This window comes from Microcaecilia unicolor, chromosome 11, assembly GCF_901765095.1.
Source record: "Microcaecilia unicolor chromosome 11, aMicUni1.1, whole genome shotgun sequence".
NCBI lineage: Eukaryota > Metazoa > Chordata > Amphibia > Gymnophiona > Siphonopidae > Microcaecilia > Microcaecilia unicolor.
Window position 1 is genome coordinate 7,930,768 of NC_044041.1, and position 22,263 is coordinate 7,953,030.

The 22,263-nt window shown below is 41.8% G+C and overlaps 1 protein-coding gene across 1 annotated transcript in view; it reads left to right on the forward strand.

Annotated features, from left to right (window-relative positions):
- The window catches only part of MED13L (mediator complex subunit 13L), a 578,965-nt gene extending 557,713 nt beyond the window's left edge, over positions 1-21,252 (forward strand). The window contains exons 28-31 of the mRNA XM_030217813.1: positions 10,709-10,863; positions 14,920-15,081; positions 16,438-16,550; positions 17,009-21,252. Coding sequence (XP_030073673.1) covers positions 10,709-10,863; positions 14,920-15,081; positions 16,438-16,550; positions 17,009-17,141 — 563 coding nt within the window. The 3' untranslated portion in view covers positions 17,142-21,252. The remainder of the gene's footprint in view (positions 1-10,708; positions 10,864-14,919; positions 15,082-16,437; positions 16,551-17,008) is intronic.
- The last annotated feature ends 1,011 nt before the right edge of the window (positions 21,253-22,263 follow it).

Genomic DNA, 22,263 nt, shown 5'->3' on the forward strand with positions numbered 1-22,263 from the left:
CTATCGGGGGAGATTATCAAGCTGCATTAGGGCACTTATCTGCTTTATCTGCCCATTCATAGTTTATTAAAACTAGCTATACCACCCAAAACAATAAGGAAAAGAACTCGAAGCGGGAGTTATTTTTCTACCCAAAGCATCGGACCACTGAGGTGCACTCCGATGCTTCCAAGCTCTCTTACGGGGATTGGCAAAGAGAAAACTGTTGGCTACACCCAACCTGAATGCCCCCCCCCCCCCCCCAATGTGTGAAAACATGTGCGGAAGCCTGCTTCCCCTGAGGTCCTCCCTTCACCGTCCTGAAGGTGCTCCGTTCCTTGCTCTTATATGGAAACATGAAACCTAGCAATAGAACTGCAAGACTACCACTAGGGTCACTGACACCATTTTGGGGCTACTGGGGTTTGCTTCTGCCTTTCCAAGGAATATGTAAGGTACGCCTTGAAGGAGAGGCCTTTAGGAGGGTTGGGATGGCCTTCTGGACTTGGAGGGTGGAGCTTTCGGCTGGGGGTTCACACTTTCAGGGGACCCTTCAGGTTGGATGGGGGGTTTGGTTGGGAGGAGCCTTGATTGTGGGGGTCAAGGGGGGAGGGGAGTTGCTGTGGAGACAACAGCCTGGAAGCAGCACTGTTCTTTTCCCATGGGAGTCAGAAACTTGTGGTACTGAGATACACCAGGTTGGCGACTCCTGTGAAAATTCAAGTTTGCCTTTTCTCGCATCTTGATAACTTCCCCCCTATATAGCCAGTGATATTCAGCTGTTATCGACGTAGATAAGGCTTCACATTATAGCGTGTGCTTTCCATAAGCAGAAAAGGCTGCATATCTTTGTTATATGTATAGCTCAGTGGACATTCATATATTCAGCTCCGATCTAAACATGTCAGTGTTTAAAAAACAAGCTGACTACGGGGTTACATTTTGGAGTAAGAGAAATAAACTGTATTTTCTTGAAGGCTTTCTGATGAATAAGATAGGAAAAGTTAAGACGTTGCCTTTAGCATAGAGCTATTTATTCTAGTCCTCTATTGACACTTTAACCTTTCAACATTTTTCATTCTTTGTTGAATATTGGTTTGCAAAACTGTCTCATTTTATTCAACAAAAAGTATGTTAAGGGGAAGAAGTTATCAGTATGGGTTACTGATGAGACATTTTAATTTACTGTTAATGTCAGTTACTAGTAACTAGATTTCTCTATATTAAATGGGACTTCTGCTGAAATAGAACATATAGAAACATCTTACCTGACAGCCCGTCCACAATATCACTCACAAAGGGATTTTGCTGGCCGTATTATTCCTGGATATTCAAAGCCGCGCCATGTCTGGGCATTGGTATTGAATATCTGGTTTATGCGGAGCTGGCTAATGCATAGCCACTTAAATCAATATTCAGAACTTAACCAGCCATGGGTCCTGCATAAAGATAGGACTGTGTTTTATGCGGTCCCATTTATGCAGTTACCCTGGCCGGTTAAGTACTGAGTATCAGAACTTCCTTTCTGTCCATACCAGACCAGTCCAGACCAATGGATTATATTCATCTACCAGCGGATGGCGACAGAGAACAAAGTAGTTTAAGACTATAGTGCAGCCTGGAGTGTTCAGTTTTTCTCTGTCTCCTAGCGGATGGTGTAGCTTCTTCCTGGTGCTTCCTGTCAGCTCCTGACCTGGTTTCTCTAAGGTATCGGTTTATGTTGGATGATTTGGCACTTTTTCTAGTCTAGAATTCCTCATTGAGCTATGATGAAACTCGGTGGTCTGGGTCCCTCATCTCCCAGCCAGGTTGATTCATTTTCTATGAGACAAATGAAGGGAGTGAAATGAGGCTAAAGATTATCATCTTATTCAACCCCATAAGGGTGGCAGTCTGCAGTCCGGCAAGTGTATAATATATTTTCACTTCCTGCATACAAGTTTTATGGTGGCTGAGGTAAGTGGACTTTTATTTCGCTTTAGCAGCATTTTTGTCTGGCAAACTAAAGCTGCTACGCTATTTTGAAAGAGAGGAAAACGGTAACAGAATTCAAACATGCGTGGGATAAACATAAAGGAATCCTCCGCAGAAGGAAGGGATCCTCAGAAGCTTAGCCGGTGGTGGGAGGCAGGGCTGGTGGTTGGGAGGCGGGGATAGTGCTGGGCAGACTTATACGGTCTGTGCCAGAGCCGGTGGTGGGAGGCGGGACTGGTGGTTGGGAGGCGGGGATAGTGCTGGGCAGACTTATATGGTCTGTGCCAGAGCCGGTGGTGGGAAGTGGGACTGGTGGTTGGGAGGCGGGGATAGTGCTGGGCAGACTTATACGGTCTGTGCCAGAGCCGGTGGTGGGAGGCGGGACTGGTGGTTGGGAGGCGGGGATAGTGCTGGGCAGACTTTTACGGTCTGTGCCAGAGCCGGTGGTGGGAGGCGGGACTGGTGGTTGGGAGGCGGGGATAGTGTTGGGCAGACTTATACGGTCTGTGCCAGAGCCGGTGGTGGGAGGCGGGGCTGGTGGTTGGGAGGAGGGGATAGTGCTGGGCAGACTTATACGGTCTGTGCCAGAGCCGGTGGTGGGAGGCGGGACTGGTGGTTGGGAGGCGGGGATAGTGCTGGGCAGACTTATACGGTCTGTGCCAGAGCCGGTGGTGGGAGGCGGGGCTGGTGGTTGGGAGGAGGGGATAGTGCTGGGCAGACTTACACGGTCTGTGCCCTGAAAAGGACAGGTACAAATCAAGGTAAGGTATACACAAAAAATGGCACATGTTGGGCAGACTGGGTGGACCGTGCAGGTCTTTTTCTGCCATCATCTACTATGTTACTATATTACTATATTGTGGCCATCTTCAGTAGTTGTTCATGGCAGGAATTTCCCTCGCGTGCAACCCCGTTTCCAGCTCTGGTGGAGGTGTTCCCTGAGTTTATTTTTTCCTGCAGGTTTAAAATCAAAAGGCGATATATCATTGCTGAAACACAACTTCTTTTCCTCCAGCTGGTTTGTTTCAGGGCAGCTGTTTTCCTTTCCCACCAGTGTAGTTTTCAGGTGCATCAGCCACCCTTTATTCTTCTGGTGAGCGGCCTATCTGTTCCTGAGCTGCGATAGGAGTGGAATGGAAAATTCTGCCAAGACTTTTCATAATTTCAGTCTCTGCTGTGTTTTGTCTGGGGCTTATTCTCCGGAATTAGGCTTCTGGTCACCAGAGTCTCTGTTGGGACCTCGGTTCTTGTTGTAGCCTGGAAATGAGTTTTCTTTAAGGTCTTCTTTAACACTGATTCCCTTCTTAAGCCAGTTCTCTTGCTACTGTGTTTTATGCATGCTGCATTAAGTACAAAGACTAGGGGACAGTCAATGAAATTACATGGAAATACTTTTAAAACAAAGAATAGTTAAGCTCTGGAACTCGCTGGTTAATGTATCTGGGTTTATGAAAGGTTTGGACATGTTGCTGGAGGAAAAGTCCATAGACCGCTGGGTTTGGTAGCATGGAATTTCTGTTGTTTGGGTTTCTGCCAGGTGCTTGTGACCTGGATTGGTCACTGCTGGAAGTAGGATAACTAGGCTAGATGGACCTTTGGTCTGACCCAGTATGGTTATTCATATGTACTTCTCTCTCTTGCCTTTATGGACCACTGATTTGCCTGCCTTTGGATTGCCAGAGGTCTCATGCACCTTCTTGATGTCACATGAAGCTGTCATGATTCAGATCAGAGAGTGGCCTAATGGTTAGTGCAATGGCCTGACAACTTGAGGAACTGGGTCAATTCCCACTGCAAACTAAACTAAAACAGTACTTTTATATCGCGCATCCTTATTGGTTCTGTGCGGTTTACAAAGAAGAGAAACCAGGCATACCTGGGAAGTAACAATCCAAAAATGGAGCAGTAGATTAAAAAGAAAATGTCTACATAAAACGTCACCTTTTTTTTTACTTCAAAATGTCTCAAAAAGACACGTTTTAAGTGTTTTTCTGAATTGCAAAAAATTATTAAAAGATCTAAGAATTACCAGAAGTTCATTCCATAACTTTGTTCCTATAAAAACAAATGAGAACTGGAAAAATTTTTTATATCTAACAAATTTGGTAGACTGGAAATGTAGAAGTAAAGTACTCTGTAGTAGCATAGTATTTCCTCGACTGGGAAGAGTGAATAATGACAGCATATATTCTGGGGCAAGAACATGCAGTGTTTTGAAAATGATTGTATAAGCCTTGAAGTCTACTCTAGCTTGAACAGGAAGCCAGTAGACTTTAACCAACAAGGGAGTAACCCTCTAAAATATTTTGGCAGAATAGATTAAGCTTATTGCCATATTTTGTACACTTTGCAACTTCTTCAAAATTAATTGTGTACTTCTAATGAAGAGCACGTCACAGTAATCTAACAGATACAAGGCCTGATCAACTTAAATTGTAAAGGTTCAAAGCAGTGTGTAATCTTTCTTAACCTTCTCTGGGCAAGTCACTTAACCCTCCATTGCTCCAGGTACACAATAAGTGCCTGTATATAATATGTAAACCACTTTGACTGTAACCACATCCCCTTTCTCTTTCCCTATGGCTACACCTACTGCAACCACTTCTATAACACTGGCTACGGCAGCCACCTCTAGGGCATTGGCTTAAGCAGTTGCTTATATAGCTCCAGCTCATACAGTCACTGACTTAGTTCCAGCTACATTCCGTCACTCTGTGGTACCTCAGTCTATGGCTACCTGTGACTTCTGATGCAGATCCTGATTTTGTAACTGTGACTGTTCTATCGTAGTTCTCCCAGGGCAACTGGAAACTCTGGTGTATTGTTTCTTGGTAGACTTTGTCTTATACGTTGACTCACTTCCTCTAGTCACCCGTTTAGTGGCTTCACAGGTCTGCTATATGACTCAGACTTCATTGATTTCGTGTTTGTACGGTTGACTGTTTCCAGGGCGCCTTCTGTACCTCATAAACATTAGTATTCCCTGTTTCATGTCTTCAGAGTCCACAAATGGGCAAATGTCAGTCAATCCTGAACCTCATGAGATAGTTATCTCTTATATATCAAGGTTTTATTAGCCATCTCTCTCCTCTTCAATCTGTTCAAAATTCTGCTGCACGACTAATATTCCGCCAATGTCACTATGCTCATATTAGCCCTCTCCTCAAGTCACTTCACTGGCTCCCTATCCATTTCCGCTTACAGTTCAAATTCCTTTTATTGACTTATAAGTGCATTCACTCTGCAGCTCCTCAGTATCTCTCCACTCTCATCTCTCCCTACATTCCTCCCCGGGAACTCCATTCACTGGGTAAATCTCTCTTATCTGCACCCTTCTCCACCGCTAACTCCAGACTCCGTTCCTTTTATCTTGCTGCACCATATGCTGTCAAGCTCCATCCCTGGCTGCCTTCAAATCCGGGCTAAAGGCCTACCTGTTTGATGCTTTTAATTCCTAACTTGTCACCTGCTCGTAACCTTTATCTTGTCTTCCTCTCTTCAGTAGTCCCTTTTCCCATATGTCCTATCTGTCTGTCCTACCCTTTCCCTTATTTGTCCTGTCTGTCTGTCTTGATTTAGATTGTAAGCTCTTTTGAGCAGGGACTGTCTTTTCTTCATGTTAAATTGTGAAGCGCTGCGTACGACTGGTAGCACTAAAGAAATTATTTATAGTAGTAGTAGTAATAGACTTCCTGAGCTGGTACGTCAAGCTCCATCTCTGGTCGTCTTCAAATCTAAGCTAAAAGCCCACCATTTTGATGCTGCTTTTAACTCCTAACCCTTATTCACGTGTTCAGAACCCTTATTTTATCATCCTCACTTTAATATTCCCTTATCTCTTACTTGTCCTGTTTGTCTGTTCTAATTAGATTGTAAGCTCTGTCGAGCAGGGACTGTCTCTTCATGTTAAAGTGTACAGCGCTGCGTACGTCAAGTAGCGCTATAGAAATAAGTAGTAGTAAGTATAGTGCTTTCTTAAGGATTTCCTCACTTTCTGCTTGTGTGCATTTGGAAGGCTTTACACATACATGAGGCCTTTCAAACTTTTAGCTAGTTCGCTCATGTCTTCCTGTGTGTTCGTTCTTTGCTTAATTTATTTCTCTAGATTTTTGGTTCCACTCTGCTGGGGACACTGCTTTGCTATATCCCATAGGTCTGCACTGGTCTGGTATGGATGCAAAGTAAAGTAAAATTATGTCTTACCTGATAATTTTCTTTCCTTTAGACCTACCAGACCAGTCCAGAAACCCTTTCGGTTTTGTTTCCTATATATTTTTGTGTTTTTGCAGATATCATTTCTTCAGCTTTACATCTCCTTACCTTCGGTGTTCCACATCTATTGACTCAGTGAAATATTTGTATGTCAGTTGACTATAAGCCTCACTACAGGTTACAGTTAATGCCATATGACCTCATTGGCTGTTGAGTTTTCAGAGTTCTTTGCTACAGATGTATTGAGCACCATTGTTTTGCTATTCAAAATACTGAACATTCCGGGCTGCATGATACTCTTAAGGAATGAATTACTTGGAGCTACTTTGTTCTCTGTCTCCTTCCACTGGTAGAGGGATATAACCTTTTGGTCTGGTCTGGTCTGGTAGGACTAAAGGAAAGAAAATTATCAGGTAAGACATAATTTTTCCTTAACTGGTCAAGGGCTGACTCAGCTCCCAGAATGCCCCCAAAATAGGCAACTAACTGTTAATTTTCAGTGGCGATAACCATTAAGTGCCACTGAAAGTTAGCAGATAATTAGCCCCGAACAAGTGATTTAACCAGTCAGCGGCCATTTCTGGCTAGTTAAATCCGTTTGAATATGGACAAGAAAGATGTTAGAAAGAGCCGGGCCAAGGTCCAACCCTTCGGTACACCACTGGTAGCATCCTTTTCCTCTGAATGAGCTACATTTACCACCACCCTCTGTCTTCCTCCACTAAACCAGTTTCTAACCCAGTTAGTGACTTTTTGGTCTAGACCAAAGACATGTGGAACCATGTCAAAGGCTTTAGTGGAATCTAAGTCCATCACATCTAGCGCTCCCCTTAAATCCAACTGTTTGGTCACCCAATCAAAGAAGTTAATCAGATTAGTCTGACAAGACCTCCCTGTAGTAAAACCATGAGAAAGATTAACTTCTTTGACTGGGTGACCAAACATAGGTGAAGAAAGTAGTAAAACTGCACGTCTTTACCGTATCCCACATCGATATCTACGCCCCTAAGTCAAGTTTTTATTTATGTATTTGGATTTAGTTCACACCTTTTTCAGTAGCGCTCAAGACGAGTAACATTTAGGTACATTAGATGTTTCCCTGTCCCTAGCAGGCTCACAATCTAAGTTTATCCCTGGGTCAATGGAGGGTTAAGTGACTTGCCCAAGATCACAAAGAGCTGCAGTGGGATTTGATCCCTGGCTTCCCTGGTTGTCAGCATAGTGTTCTAACCACTAGGCTTCTCCAGTAAATGATACAACAGTGTTTGAGTTTGCTGCACGAAGATATCATTTTTGTAAATGGCAATATCGGCTTTGATGCGGTGCTACAATCACACAGGCCTTCTGGAGGGGGTTTGGAAAGCAGTGTGGAATGCTTCTACAGCTACACCACCTGTCTCCTGCCCCCTTTTATTATGAAGAGAGTTTTTGTATACATGGTACAAATCTGTAATTAGCAGTAACCTAGCTCTTAGTATTTCTTGTGCTAATTAGAATCATGCCCACACACCAGCCCTTTACTCAAATGGTGTTAAATTTAATTTTCCTAACCTCATTACCTGTTTAATAATTAACCCACCTCCTAAGTTATTAACCACCTCGTTTGTTCCTTCAGAGGCCTAGCAGAGCATAAAATTGTGTTTTTAAATGAAGGGGAGATGAGAGACGTAAGAGATGTGGATTTAGCCTTTTTTTTTTCAGTTGTAGCTCAAGGCAAGTTACATTTACTGTAGGTGTTTCCCTGTCCCTGAGGTGCTTGCAGTCTTTTACCTAAGCCAGTGGAAGGTTAAGTGACTTGCCCAACATTACCAGGCGTGTCAGTGGGATTTGTATCCCTGCTTCCTTGGTTCTCAGTCTGCTGCTCTTAACATGTAGGTGGCCTACTCCTCAGTACAGCTAATCCATTAGGTTAATCACTGCTTTTCCTTCAACAAAAGAATGTAAGCATCATTTTATTTCAGAAGAGGGAATGAACAGAGAGGATCTTACTGATGAATTTGTACCATTTTTCCAGTGCCTGTGTCTGTTCTGAGGCTGGACAGCAATGAATACAAAAGAACATCACTCTTAGTTTAGATCCTTCCTTATATGCAATAATTGCCTTAGTTCCATGATTTCAAACAAAATGTTGCACAGGAATCTATGAAGCTCTATCACTAGCCTTCAAAATACTTGGAGGGCAAAGACCAGTCAAATGATGTCATCATAAAGAGAAGGCCTATTTTCCAGTTAATCCCAGATGAGTGAATGTGACTAAAAGATTTGGAGAAGCAGAATGTAGGAGACAGTTTGTTCCACTAGCTGATTACCTCACAATGGAGCCGATATAGAAAGCCATGGAGTAGAGGCACATACTGACGGCTGATCGTGCGGCTTCTACTGTAGTGATGGAAGTGAACTAATGAGATGCAAAAGTTTAGTGAGGCTAATGTTTATGTGCAGAATAGAGACTTGCACGGGAACGGGGTTTGCGGGGAAACCCGCGGGGACGGAAGCAGTTCCTGTGGGGTTCCCGTGGGGACAGAAGCAGTTCCTGTGGGGTTCCCGTGGGGACGGAAGCAGTTCCTGAGGGGTTCTTGTGGAAGTGTATGCTGCACTTGCGCCAGCCTCTCACCTACCGAGTACCAAATTCTTTGAGTGCTGTCTCCTCCTCCTCGCTTTAACAGCACAGATGTGGAAAGCCTCCATTAAGGAGGTGGCAGAGATACAAATGGTGGCGAAATTCAAAAAGGCATGGGATGAACACAGAGGATTGCTAATTACAAAACGGAAGTTATAAAAAACCTAAACTTAAATGGATGCATGTGTGTGGATGTGTTACATAACACTTACATGGTGACTCTGGCTGTGATGAACTAGGGCCGATACTGGGAGACCTGTTAGGTCTGTGTCTCATCTATGACAGTCTGGTTTTGGATGGGCTGGAAAGGGTTTAGACAACAACTTTAGTGGCTGGAACATGAGGACAGTTCTGGACAGACTTTTATGGTCTGTGTCCTTCAAATGAGAAGATGAATAGGCTGGAGTGGGCTTTGAGGGCAACTCCAGCATTTGGAACATAAGGATAGGGCCAGGCAGACTTCTATGGTCTGTGTCTCAGAAACGCCACAGAAAGACCATAATCAAGTATATAATATCACATTCATTGTTGATTTAATCATGAATTGATAATGATTGTGACTATTGGGCAGACTAGATGGACCAATCCGGTTTTTATCTGCTGTCATTTACTATTACTATTAATCCTCTCTGCTTCCGGGCTGATGCGCAGACCTCAGCTCTGACATAGGCACGAGCATCAGACCTACTGACATACTGGCGCGTGCATGTTGTGATCTCTTAGCACACAGTGCCAGTGAATCAGAGAAGTCTTATATGTGCGCACCAGAGTGTTCCAACTTCTGTTCCTTCCTTGCCTGCAGTGCTGCGGCTCAAACCCAGAGACTGAGAGAGCTGACAGGAATTTTTTTTAATGTACCATTAAATTCTTGTGGGTGAGGACAGATTAAATTCTTGCAGGGACGGGTAAGATTCCCCGTGGGGACGGGCGAGGACGGGTTAGATTTCCTACGGGGACGGGTGAGGACGGGTTGGATTCCAGTGGGGACGGGTTGGATTTCTGTCCCCGTGCAACTCTCTAGTGCAGAACAACATTAGACTTATGTACAGATGTGTCCTGGTACTTTCAGTTTCTTCAGACAAGCAAACAAAGCTGTTGTCTTTTAAAGTTGCAGGTACTTGATGTGGTCACAGAAAAAAAGATAAAACTGGCATTAAAACCTCTTGAATTACCCTTCTACACTGCCTTGGAACTGACAGTGAATTTTTCAAGTTGTGTGCCTGTTAAAATCCTCTGTTTACGTCTGTGCATTGAAGAGGAATACCTGATGGCCTCATTCCCATTCATTTTAATATACTGCGTGCCCATGTGTACCCCCATCTTGTGTATATACCTCACAATATTATTATTATTAGCATTTGTATAGCGCTACCAGACGCACGCAGTGCTGAACACCTGACACAGACAGTCCCTGCTCAAAAGAGCTTACAATCTAAATAATACAGACAGACAAGACAGTTACGGATGCGGGAATAACCACATGCTTCTGCTCACGCTAACTTTCTGCATCAGCTGCAGTGTTTCTAGAGTGGTTTGATAAATCTCAAGTGATCTTTCATTAATGGGCAGCATTTATTTCCTTCTTTAAGAGTCTAGACAAGGTAGGATGTCCGGCTTTATTATTTTCATCTTTAAAATAAGATTTTAAAACAGCGTTAGGGATGTGGCAGGAGTGAGTGAGAAAGCTAGAGAAAGGGATCCCATTGGCTCAGCTGGGAGAGCTGCCTCTAGCTTCGTTATAGAGTCTCCTAGCTAGAGTCAGAATAATGCAGGTCCAATTTCAAGGGCGTCTTTTGGAGAATGAACTGTGACGTTGCAGAATTTACAGTATTTGCCGAACTTTCTTGTGGGGGAGTTGTCAGAAAATATTTTATGGACAATAATTGGGTGATTTTTGACACACTTTTTCACTTTCCTTTTCAGATGACATGTTTGACCTTCCTTTTCCGGATGACATGGATAATGACATTGGAATTTTAATCACTGGGAATCTTCATTCTTCTCCAAATTCGTCTCCTGTTCCTTCCCCGGGTTCTCCATCTGGCATCGGGGTGGGATCCCACTTCCAGCATAGCAGGGTAAGGAGCACTTAAGAGTTGGCATTGCTTTGAGGCCGTATGTCTGGGTAACTGTCTCAGCATGCTTAGAACAACGACATCAAGCAAAAGAAATTTTGAAATGGGCACTTCTCTGTAATATACAGTTAATAATTGTACCCTGGTCCAATAGCATGTAAAAAAAAAAACCATAACAAATAAAGGTAAAACCCAGTGTTTTAATGATTAGGTTCTAAATGTATATATTGAAATTAAATTATCTTTTTGATAATTTGGTATATGGATTTATTTTTAATTTGTTATGGTTTTTGTATCTTGTTTGGTTTTTATACTTGTTACTGGACCAGCATAAGAACTTTCCAAAGATGAATTTGTGATTCATAACAATGTGCTTTGAGAAAGCACTGAGTATATGAGAGTGTCACCCAGGGGGTACTTAGCTTATATCAGCAGTCTTCCCTCCAGAGGACTTGGAATAACTTCTTAGAGTAAGGCTGTCTTGCTCTGATTTTTATATTTTGTGTAGGTTTATTTTAATTTTTTTTACTAGAAAGCATCCATTGCTCTTATAGCTTTTCCATCACTGATTTTATTAAGCTCACTATAAACAGCCAGCATACCTAGTAAAGGCTTGATTGAAAACATCTACAGCAGACCAATTAAGCTAGAGGAGCCTGGAGACCTGCCCTTGCCCCCTTTCTGGGGCGAACGTGTCTGTGTAATTCAGATTAACCATTAACATAGGCTCTGATAATTGAGGTGTAATTTTTGTTGTTAAAAAAGCAGTAGCGTGTGATCATTACGTCCCAGGTCATGGAAGGTCAAATCACATTTCATGTAAGAATGTAATTGATTGTTATGCCTAGCTAGGCTGTTCTCTTAGTTCTTTTCGGGTGTGAGGAAAGGAGAGGTGAAAAGGGAGACTTGAAACAGGGTTGCCCACAGCCAGGTGAGTGTCGCCAGTAATACCTCTCTATATGGGCCATTAAACTTTCTTTGATGTCCATTTATGGTTTCTTGAGAAGGAGATGGGAGAGGTGCTCAGAAAGAATTCAGGCTGAACTGAATGTAGCAATCAGAATTTCTAGCTTCTTCTGGGGAAGTGGAGAAGAGCAGGTCATGTAAGCATTTCTAGATCCCCAGGTCACTGAAACTGAACTCGGAAGAGATTGTTATGATAAAACTATCAGATTTAAGGGTTAGGACAGCACTCATAAAATTACAATTTTCACAGAAATGTAGTAGATGATGGCACAGTCTGCCCAACAGTCACATTCATTATCAATTTGAGATTAAACCAACAATTCAATAATGTTATTAAGTAACAGCATTTTACTCGCTAAATTCAACTTTAAGATGTCCTCCCTTCCCACACAGCACCTGCACTCATAGCATATGATATAAAGCACAGATACTTGATCTTGATTTGTTTCTGTCATTTTAGGGCACAGGCCTTAGAAGTTCTGGCTATCGTTGAACAGTTTGTCTCTTTTTGTACTTGAATAAGTCAATTTTGAACAAATTTTTAACCAAATTTCTTGCACTAGTATGGGTTATTCCTCAAATATTTGTTAATTTCTGGGAAATTTGGATTAAAAATCTTATTCTTTGCATACATTTTGTTTCATTATAAATAGCTGTAGAAAGGCTACCAATAATTAATGTTAATAAACGTAGTGATACAGTATAGAAACCAGCACGAATCCTACCACTGCAAGCACATATAGTGATTCATATAACAGAGTTAAAGAAATTGATAGGAAGCCAAGCCCAGCAGGCCTGTTTCAGTCTGCTCTTCCCCTACCTATCACAGTACAGAAGAGACTACGTGGTTTCCAGTGGCTAAGGATTTTCTGCATTCATCCCATATCACCTTCTAACATTACTTTTGCCCTCATGACTTGGCCGTCCCCTGGATCATTGTGTGCTGCGTTTTGTGTATGCAGGATGTGGAGTGGAAGAGTAGATGGAAGCCACTCAGATTTTCTGCATATTGGGCGGGATAGTAAGTTCCTAATAAACTTAGAAACTAATGGTTAATGCAGTGGCCTGAGAATCTGGGGAACTGGACTTGATTTTCACTGCAGCTCCTTCTGACTCTGGGCAGATCACTAAGGGGTCCTTTTACTAATCCACGGTAAAAGCAGCCTGCGGTAGTGTAGGCGCGTGTTTTAGGTCTTCGCCAGGCCACTCTTTACTGCGTATGCAAAAAAGGGCATGTGGTAAAAGAGAAACCAGCATGCACCTAAAACTGGCCAGAGCCCTTAATGCCACCCATTTATGTAGTGGTAAGGGCTCATGTGCTACGCATGCAGTGACCAGTCGGCACACGCTAACTGCCGATTACCACTGGAAACACCGTGCATGTGAGGAAATAAATAAATCAGGCATTACAGGCACCGGCAAATCTGAAATTACCACCGGGGGGGGGGGGGGGGGTGCGGTAGTCTCATTTTGGTGTGCGCTGCACGCGTGTAGAGCCTAACCCTCCTTTGTAAAAGGGCTCCTTAACCCTCCATTGCCCCAGGTACAAAATAAATACCTGTATATAACATGTAAACCACTTTGATTTGTAACCACAGAGAGGCGGTGTATCAAATTCCTTTCACTTCCTTTCGACTACTAAATGCTTGTCTCTTATATTTACTTATATTCTCTTAGTACAAGAATTTGTCAACATTAGCAAAGTCATTAACAGTAACAGTAGGACATTAAGATCAAAACTTTCTATGGCTATAAAAGTTCTCTCTCTCAGATACCCAGTAAAACAGTTTATAGGCACATACACCTCTCTGAACCCAAAATCCAGACAATGGGTCCAGGTCTGGGACAAGTAGTATTGCAGCTCACTGAAAAGAAAAGAAAAGATAGTGGTGCTGTTTAAAGTTAAAACCACAGGCTGCAACAACCTTTCAAGATTAGGAGGGCATTAGAGTAGCAGAAAAAAAACAAATGGGGAGAACAATGCATATCATGCATTTAAAACAAATAGCAGAAAATACTTTCACTTAACGCCTAGTTAGGCTATAGAATTTGTTGCCAGATGATATGGTAAAAGCAACGTAGATATCCTAGTGTTACTAAGTTAGACCAAGGAAAAGCCACATGGAAACTGCCTTTTCCATTATGTGGCTTCTCAGTATTCCTGAACCTATGGGATAGTTGTGTCCATCAACTAGCAGGTGGAGCTAGAGAACTGAAAATGCCCTAGTACATTTATATGGGAGAAACAGTTCCAATGACTGCAGTATAATTCACTGATTCACTGTTAACATAGTGATGTAAGAAATTCAACCTTTCAAACTCCCTCCCCTTCCCTTCCCTTCTCATCTCATCTCCTGATCACAAATATACAGAAAGCACACACACATCTCAATATACAAACACACACAAACATATACTCAACCATCCAACAACCCATCCCTTCACCCCCATCAGGGCCGCCAAGAGGGGGAGGGGCAGGGTGGACAAAATTCCCTGGGCCCGGGCCTCCAAGGGGGGCCCGGTGCCGGGGTCAGGCCACCGGCACTGCAGTTCGCAGTCTCACCTGCCTGCCTCTTCGGCTCCGGGCCCCTGCATTCGAAGCGGCAGTCACAGATCGCCTCCCTTCGGGCTTTCCCTCCCTGTGTCCTGCCCTTGCGGAAACCAGAAGTTACATCAGACGAGGGTGGGGCACAAGGAGGGAAGGCCAGAAGAGAGGCGATCTGCGACTGCCGCTTTGAATGCAGGGGGCCCGGAGCCGTGGAGGCAGGCAGGTGAGACTGCGGACTGCAGGGGGGGGCGGGGAGGCCTTGCCCGGGCCCAGCCTACTGTCTCAGCGGCCCTGACTCCCACATATATGCATCCACACCCACTTGCATGCAGAAGGTTTGGAAAGAATCCCATGAACCATGCTCTGCATGCTTTCCCCACTTGTTCATATGCAGTGCTAATGTGCGTCAGCACTAGAAAGTAACAACTGTAAAAAGCGGAAGTGGGAGAAGTCAGCTTGGCACTTAGTACAAAGCTATGGACTGAGACTCAAGGCAAGGAGTACAAATCCCTATTGACTTCTGTGCTTGTTTTCTGTTCTTTCAGAGCCAGGGTGAACGTCTGCTCTCTCGAGAAGCTCCTGAGGAGTTGAAGCAGCAGCCTCTTGCTCTGGGCTACTATGTTTCCACTGCCAAAGCTGAGAATCTTCCACAGTCGTTTTGGTCATCTTGTCCACAGGCACAAAACCAATGTCCTCTTTTCCTGAAGGTACGTCAATGATTTTGTGCGCCATGGCTACTGGAAAGATGAAGAGAGAACGGTTAATAAGCAAACAGCATGGAAAGGGTACAATTTTAGTCTGGGTGTCTGAAGGAGCTTCAGGTGCCCCAGATTCATTAGTAAGCAGAACCAAAAAGTTAGTCCAATTTGGTAACTGCATCAGTATTGGTAAATGCATAATATTTATTTTATTTTATTTGGATTTCATTCATGCTTTTTCAGTAAACCTTGCGGGGAAAAGCAAGAGGAATGTGATAGGGAATTTCAAAATGATGTTCCCGTGTATACTTCTGTCCCTTTGCTGTGCAGAGAGCCCAGGGAAATTTTCAAAAGGGACATTTGCATGGTTAACACCTGGTTTACCCTCAAAAATAACCTTTCTGTCCTGATCTGGTCCAGTGACTGAGTGGCAGTATTGTGAGCTACCAGGCAGAGGGGCTTTGCTTTTATACTCAGGTAAGGTTGTGCATTCTCTAAATGGCTCAAGGCTGAGGATGCTTCGAAATTCGGCCACCTAAATTAAGATCTTAATTCTAGGCTCCTATCTTAAGCACATTGTGATAAAAATCAGGGCAAAGCTCTTAACTTTGTTCCTCACCTTAAATTGGCCCGTGTTGTCATCCAGTTTTTAGGCTTCTAAATTTAGGAGTTCAGTGAAAGTTTGAGCATAGATTTAGGGACCAAAGTTGCCAATTTAAGAGCCTGTCTCTCAAAGTTAGAAGCCTATACACTGTGTGGCTACTGGGTTCTAAATGGAGCTGTGGATTGTGTTCCTGGCCAAGAATTGCTGCTGTCATCCTGGATTATAAATTATGGGAAACCCCTGGATAATGCTGCATGAAGGCCTGTGACCCTTGTAGCCCATTGTGGGCTGGTTCTCACAGGTGCAAGAAGGAGCTTTGGGCTCAAAATAATAAAAAATGTAATAGCACATTTCTGAAACTAAGCACTAAGAAGTCTTAACTAAGAGCATTATTTTACTATTTGGTTTACATATGTTGGATTATAGTGCTAAGACCCACTGCAGCCTACTCAGGATTGGGTTTTGTTGGGTTGGGGTCCACGATTAAGAAGGACAAGCACTAGGTGGTGGATGTTGACACCACCTCCAAAATCTCCTTTTACTGAGCTGAGGTGCTGCTACTGACTGAGTGGGCCTGACTCCAAAGTTGAGGGGATGACAGACCACAAAGCCCACCCTTAGCTACAACTTGCTCTTGTACAAGTCCATTTTATTGCAGTAAGCTAGAAGCATGAAAGGGAATACATGTGTTTTCTTTTGACTGGATTGTGTGTTATTGGAAAGCTTGGTCTGATATAGTGATACATTTTCTCTTTCCTCAGGCTTCACTACATCACCATATTTCAGTAGCGCAGACTGATGAATTTCTCTCTGTCAGGAACTCCCAACGGGTCCCACACCCTCTCGACTCAAAAACCACATCAGATGTTTTAAGGTAACCATTCAGCATTACGAGTCCTCAGTGCAGCTTTACTGTACTTGAGTAAGGGACGAGCGAACTAGCCTGCAAATTACCTACAGGTCTGGCTCCAACTTTTGCCTGGCTTTCCAAAGCAGGTATGACTGAGAGGGAATCTCTATTTCAGTTAACAAAAGATTCAGGTTTGCCCAGCCTGATGCAGTTAACGGTTTTGCCAAGAGTACCTGCAAGCTGACTGCTACATTCATCTTGCCTGGTATAGAAAGATTTCTTTCAGCTATCAATCTAGTATTCAAATGTAAACCATTCCGATCCCTTGTTTGATGACCTTTATTTTATTTTTCATATATTTAAATGGCTTCGGCTAGGGAAGTATTACCAAATAAACAATTCCTCATTAAAGCTGTGATCTCAGTTGTGAATAATGGTGAGAAGCTCCTGCACTAACGAAACACCTTTACTTTCTTCCTCAGGTTTGTCTTGGAGCATTACAATGCCCTATCCTGGCTTACTTGTAACCCTGCCACACAAGATCGCAATTCCTGCCTCCCCGTCCACTTCATGGTGCTCAGCCAAATGTACAACGCAATCATGAACATTTTATAATGCATCAGCAATTCTTAGTCTGAGAAAGGTGTCCAGTCTCCTGCAGCAGTTGAACTTGCTTTGAGAACACGAAGTAACCTAGAGTTTTTCCAGTGGTATTGCATCTCTTTTAAAGACACTTGAAGGATTCCTGCCGTGATCTCTGTAGATGTGTTCTGCCACAGGTGCTGAGAACACACAGAAGCAATGAGCATCCTTTCAGCAATGTTGTTCCTTCTGAAATAAAAGAACGAATGAGGGTGAAAGAGGCTGATGCATCAGAGGAAACAGATGTCCAAGTCATATGTGGAACCTAGCAGTTACAGGTTTCCAAGCAGCCCTTCAGTCCCTGTGAGTAAGAAAACCCAGCTGAGGAATGGGACATGCACTTATCTGATCAGAAGCAGCAAGAAAGACTTGCATGAAAAGACAAAGCATTACCTTGCTTATGCTAAATCTCCAAACGGCAGATTTTTAAGTTGATCTGATTTTTATTGCGTGACAAGAGATATTATTTATTTTTAATTCAAAACTACCCTTTGGTCTGTGAAAACCCAGCTGCCCTCCATGTTAGGCTTAGATAATATTTCATAGCTTTGGAAGAAGCTGAGAAATCACAACTCAGCAAGATAAGTAGGGTCCTTCCGTGGCTTGCTAGCAATTGAGTAGTTTTATAGAGAGTACAGTAGGTGCAAAACCTTGACATATATCTAGCCTTGTGAAAACACTGACAGGTTCAACACTATCTTACAGAACAAAAGAAGCTCCAAAGGCCACAATACAGGTAGCTGAGGGATATATATTAATAAGAGACCACAGTCTGCTTTCCAGTGAATTTCGTGCTAGAAAACATTGGGTTTAAAAGTAGAGGACAATTATAGGTAGGCCTCAACTAGCCCCACTGAAAATTCTAAGACCACTTGACCCTACTACTTTTGCCTTGCTATTTATCCTATGGATGCGTCCAAGGTGGATCAATCTGCAGTGTAGAATAGTGTGACATCAAATGGCTTTTGAAATTAACAAATCTCAAAACATCCTTTCAATGGCAAATCTTTAGGCTGGAGGGAAGGACTAGCCTAATGGCTAGAAAAGTGTCCTGAGAACCAGGAACACCTGCTTCAAATCCCACTGCAGCTCCTTGTGATGTTGGGCAAGTCACTTAACCCTTCATCGCCTCAGGTACAAACTTAGATTGTAAGCCCTGAAAAAGGAATCCAAAATCCCTATAATATGCTGTATGACTGCCAAATCATCTTTTGCATTTTCTTGGTAAATTTACCCTTCTCTGCATTGCTTATTGCAAAGAAAAATTGAAATATTTCTCTGCTCATATCCTGATTGTGACTAGGAAACAGCATATTGATACAACAATCAAAAACACATAAAATCAACTTTGAGATTTTATTTTCAAATATTGGCTTTTATTAGCAGTGAGACACTTCTCCTGTGTTACATACATTAGACCTACCTCACATAGACACAGAATGGCTAAAATAAGGTCTTAGATAATTAGTCTCATTGTGTGCATATGAAATCCGTATATTAGGTACATTTCCATGCAAGCAGAGGTGACCCTGCATTATACTGTAGTTCAGCAAATCATTCAGCAGTATTTTATCTCCTTTTCAGGGTAACAGGATCCGCAGAGGCTGTCACTTCAACCTGGGTAATGGGAGGGGCTGAAAAGCACCTACAAATGTCACATTTACACGGTAACTGAAAAGCGGTGCAGTATACAGGATCTGATCACATTAATTGGGTGACAGCCATACCACCACAAAATTAAAATGAATGCATATTGCTAACCCAGCCCAGTGATCAGGTAAAAGTGTACGGACCGCAAAGATTTCCCTTGTGTTAGGCGATATAAGAACATGCTGTGCACAGAATAAGGCAGAAAACGTCAGAGAAATCGTGTGATTGTGGGGCTTTCTGATGCTGTTCCACTTAGTCTTTGCATCCCAGCAGACCGTGAGTTTTATTTTAAATGGCAACACATAACATACAGTTTTAAAAAGCTGATAATCGTGAAAATAGTGGCAGTGAGAGGGTCTTGCCTAATTTATAAAATTTGCATGATTAACTGAAATTCAGTCGGGCTTTGTGATTGGCAGTGATGGGATGCAGGAGCACAGTGTAAAGTCCCTTTTAATTTATGAATAGAAATTACCTGTTAATGTGAAATTGTAGGTGCTTTTTCATATGCTCATTTACATCCTAAGGGTAGCTACAGTTACATAGGGTGAAATTTACCTAGTGAAGTTTTTTTTTTTTTAACCTTTCACTGATAGTTTCTCTCTGTGTATTTTGTATTTAATATGCAGATGGTAACTACCTTTCTAAACGCCCTTTACCAACTAGTTTTTAAAATCTACAGAGACAGTGATAAAATGCAAGCAGTCCACAGCCAGGGCATTATTTCTTAAGAGCAGTAACCTGCAAACTTGTGTATGTTGGGTACTAACCAGGGCTTGCATTTAGAGGGTGGCAACCAAGGGAATTGCTACGGGTCCCCATGCTACAGTGGGCTCAATGCCTGCCTCAAACTGAAAGAAGCATAGCCTGAAAGGAGGGGGGGGGACTTTGGGTCCTCCTCCCTAGTTTCAGCCCTGAGCCCCTACATATGAAACACTGGCCTTGCTGCCTACACATACACAAAAAGTAAAATTGACAGTCACTGTGTTTTGTAATTCTGTATCTGTTTTCCATTGGAAGATTGGGGCAGTTATTCAGTGTTCCATTCCTGGTTTGAATTGGTTCTTGCTCTGGTACCACCTTTGTACCCTTCCTTTAGTAAGCAGCCACTAATGAGTAGCATGTGAGTTGACGATCAAGGAGCAGAAAGCATCATGAGGTTTGAAGAATAATTTTAAGAGGCACCTACTGTCAGATGACAGGTGCTGCAAGGCATTTTGTATTAGGAGGCCAATGTCAAGAGAGTAGCAGCATTTGGCCAGATAATCTACAAAGCTATAAAATCCATCACATAAATGAAAGCAAAGAATATTACATACTGATGTACACTGTATTATATGACTGTCTCCAAGGGCTACCAAATATGACAGGGTTAGGATTCTGTATATCTACATGGACAAATTGAGGCTTCACCACAATGCATGTAAATTAGAAATTTTGGATTACATTTTCAGTAGGGCACCTAAACCTCAATGTACATGGATAGCTTTCAATCCAGACAGACAACGTTGGTTTTCAAAGACAAGGTATTGGCGTTTGGATATTGGCTTGTCATACAGCTAAAAGTACATGTCTACACTCACACCGTTTTAAACAATGGTGTAAAGAACATTCACCTCGGATTCATGCCTGCTACGTCTGTCCTTTCCAAACGTGCCCTAGAATGCCTCTGAACATTGTGAAAATATATACGTTCTAGTGGTTAAGAATTCAAAAAGCCAAATACAGCTGATTAAGTGTTAACCCATTTAAAAGGTGCCTAAACCTTTGAAAATGTAAACCCTATATTTTTAACTGTTCATGGTGCTGAGCAGGAAACAGTAATGAAAAGAGGTGCTCATAGATTTTTTTTCATTGGCAGCGAGATCTGGTTAGTTATCGAGAGGAGAAACTTGCTTACAACTCTTTCAAGCAAGTTAACCTTCTGATTAGAAAAAAAAATAATTTGTGGCATGGCCTACAAATGAAATAAAAGTATTTTTGATCAAATCCCAAAGTTTTAGAAAAAAAATTATATAATAAAAGGAAAAAAATTCATGCTAAAAATAATTGGTTCTGTGGCAGGAGTTGGAAGAGAGCTGTGTAAATGTTTGCATTTTACAATCCACCGGTGTTGGTGAACTGTTTGCAATGTATAGGTACAGTATAAATCAGATTATATGAAAAGCTTTTGTTTGTAATATGTACAGTGTAAAGCGGACTTTAAAAAAAGATGATTGCATTACTATTTTTTCTTAATCAGAAAAGGAACTCTTACACGGCCTTTTGAAGAGAATAAAAAAATTAAGACTGTAAAACTTGTATAAAAAATTTAACATAATGGTAAAAAAAAAATTGTAAAATAAAATATTTGTAATCTTTTACCACACTGGGGTTTTTGATGCCCCAAACTTCATCAAAACTTTTTGAGGTTTTCATTTTTTCTTTTGTTTTTGGTGGGGGGGGGGGCACAGCAGGGGTTGTATTTCTATTCAAAAGGGGCAGGTCTTTATTTGAAAGCCTCCAAAAACAGAAAAGTGACTGAAAAATGCAGCTTTTATCTGGGACTCTTTTTAATTTAACTTTTTTTTTATTTAAAAAAAAATAAATATCCAGTGACATATTTATAGCTTTTTGGAGCAAAAACAAAAAAAAAAAAAAAAAAAAAGAAATGAATGGTAATAGATTTAACAGAAACAAAAATATGCTATCTTATCTACTCGTGTGATAAAGTTTAATATTTCCCTTTAAAATATGCATTTTACTTGTGATTTTTTTTAAAGAAGCAAACCTGAAACCTACTAATCCTGGATTTGTTACAGAGTTGAGTTTTCATTTATCTTTTTTTAAATCTCTAATTTTGGAAATCATTGGAAAACAAATGTATTGCTGTTTGGAGGGGAGGAAACAGAGGATGGGGTGGGTGGGGTTTGGGACACCCCAGCATGCTTTTATGTATATTTCAGAATCTTTTTAAAAAAATGATAAAAAGTAAAAGTTGTACATTTTGGAATAAGTCCCGATTTTTCTCCTGTTTCTTTTTCCTCCCAAACATTTTCTTCTTGAGTTGTTTCTGTATGTATGTGTGTGTGTGTGTATATATATATATATATTCACATGACTACATATTTATGTAGACATACATATATATATATATATGTATATACATATATATGTATACTATCAATAATTGCAGAGAATTTGAAAGAAAACAAAATTGACACATTCATTTTAATTCTGTATCACTGGTACATTACACTAAAAAGAGAATTTGATGATAAGGAAGAAAGAGACTAATTAAAATAAATGGTGTCCATTTTAAATGTCATTCACAAATACTGTGTGAATGAGACCTATATACTTTTACACACTTTTTTAGCTAAATAAATTATTGAATTATTGAAACTGAAGACTTGTTGTAACATATTCATTCTTTCCTCTGGGGGGAAACTTGTTCCCTGTTTGG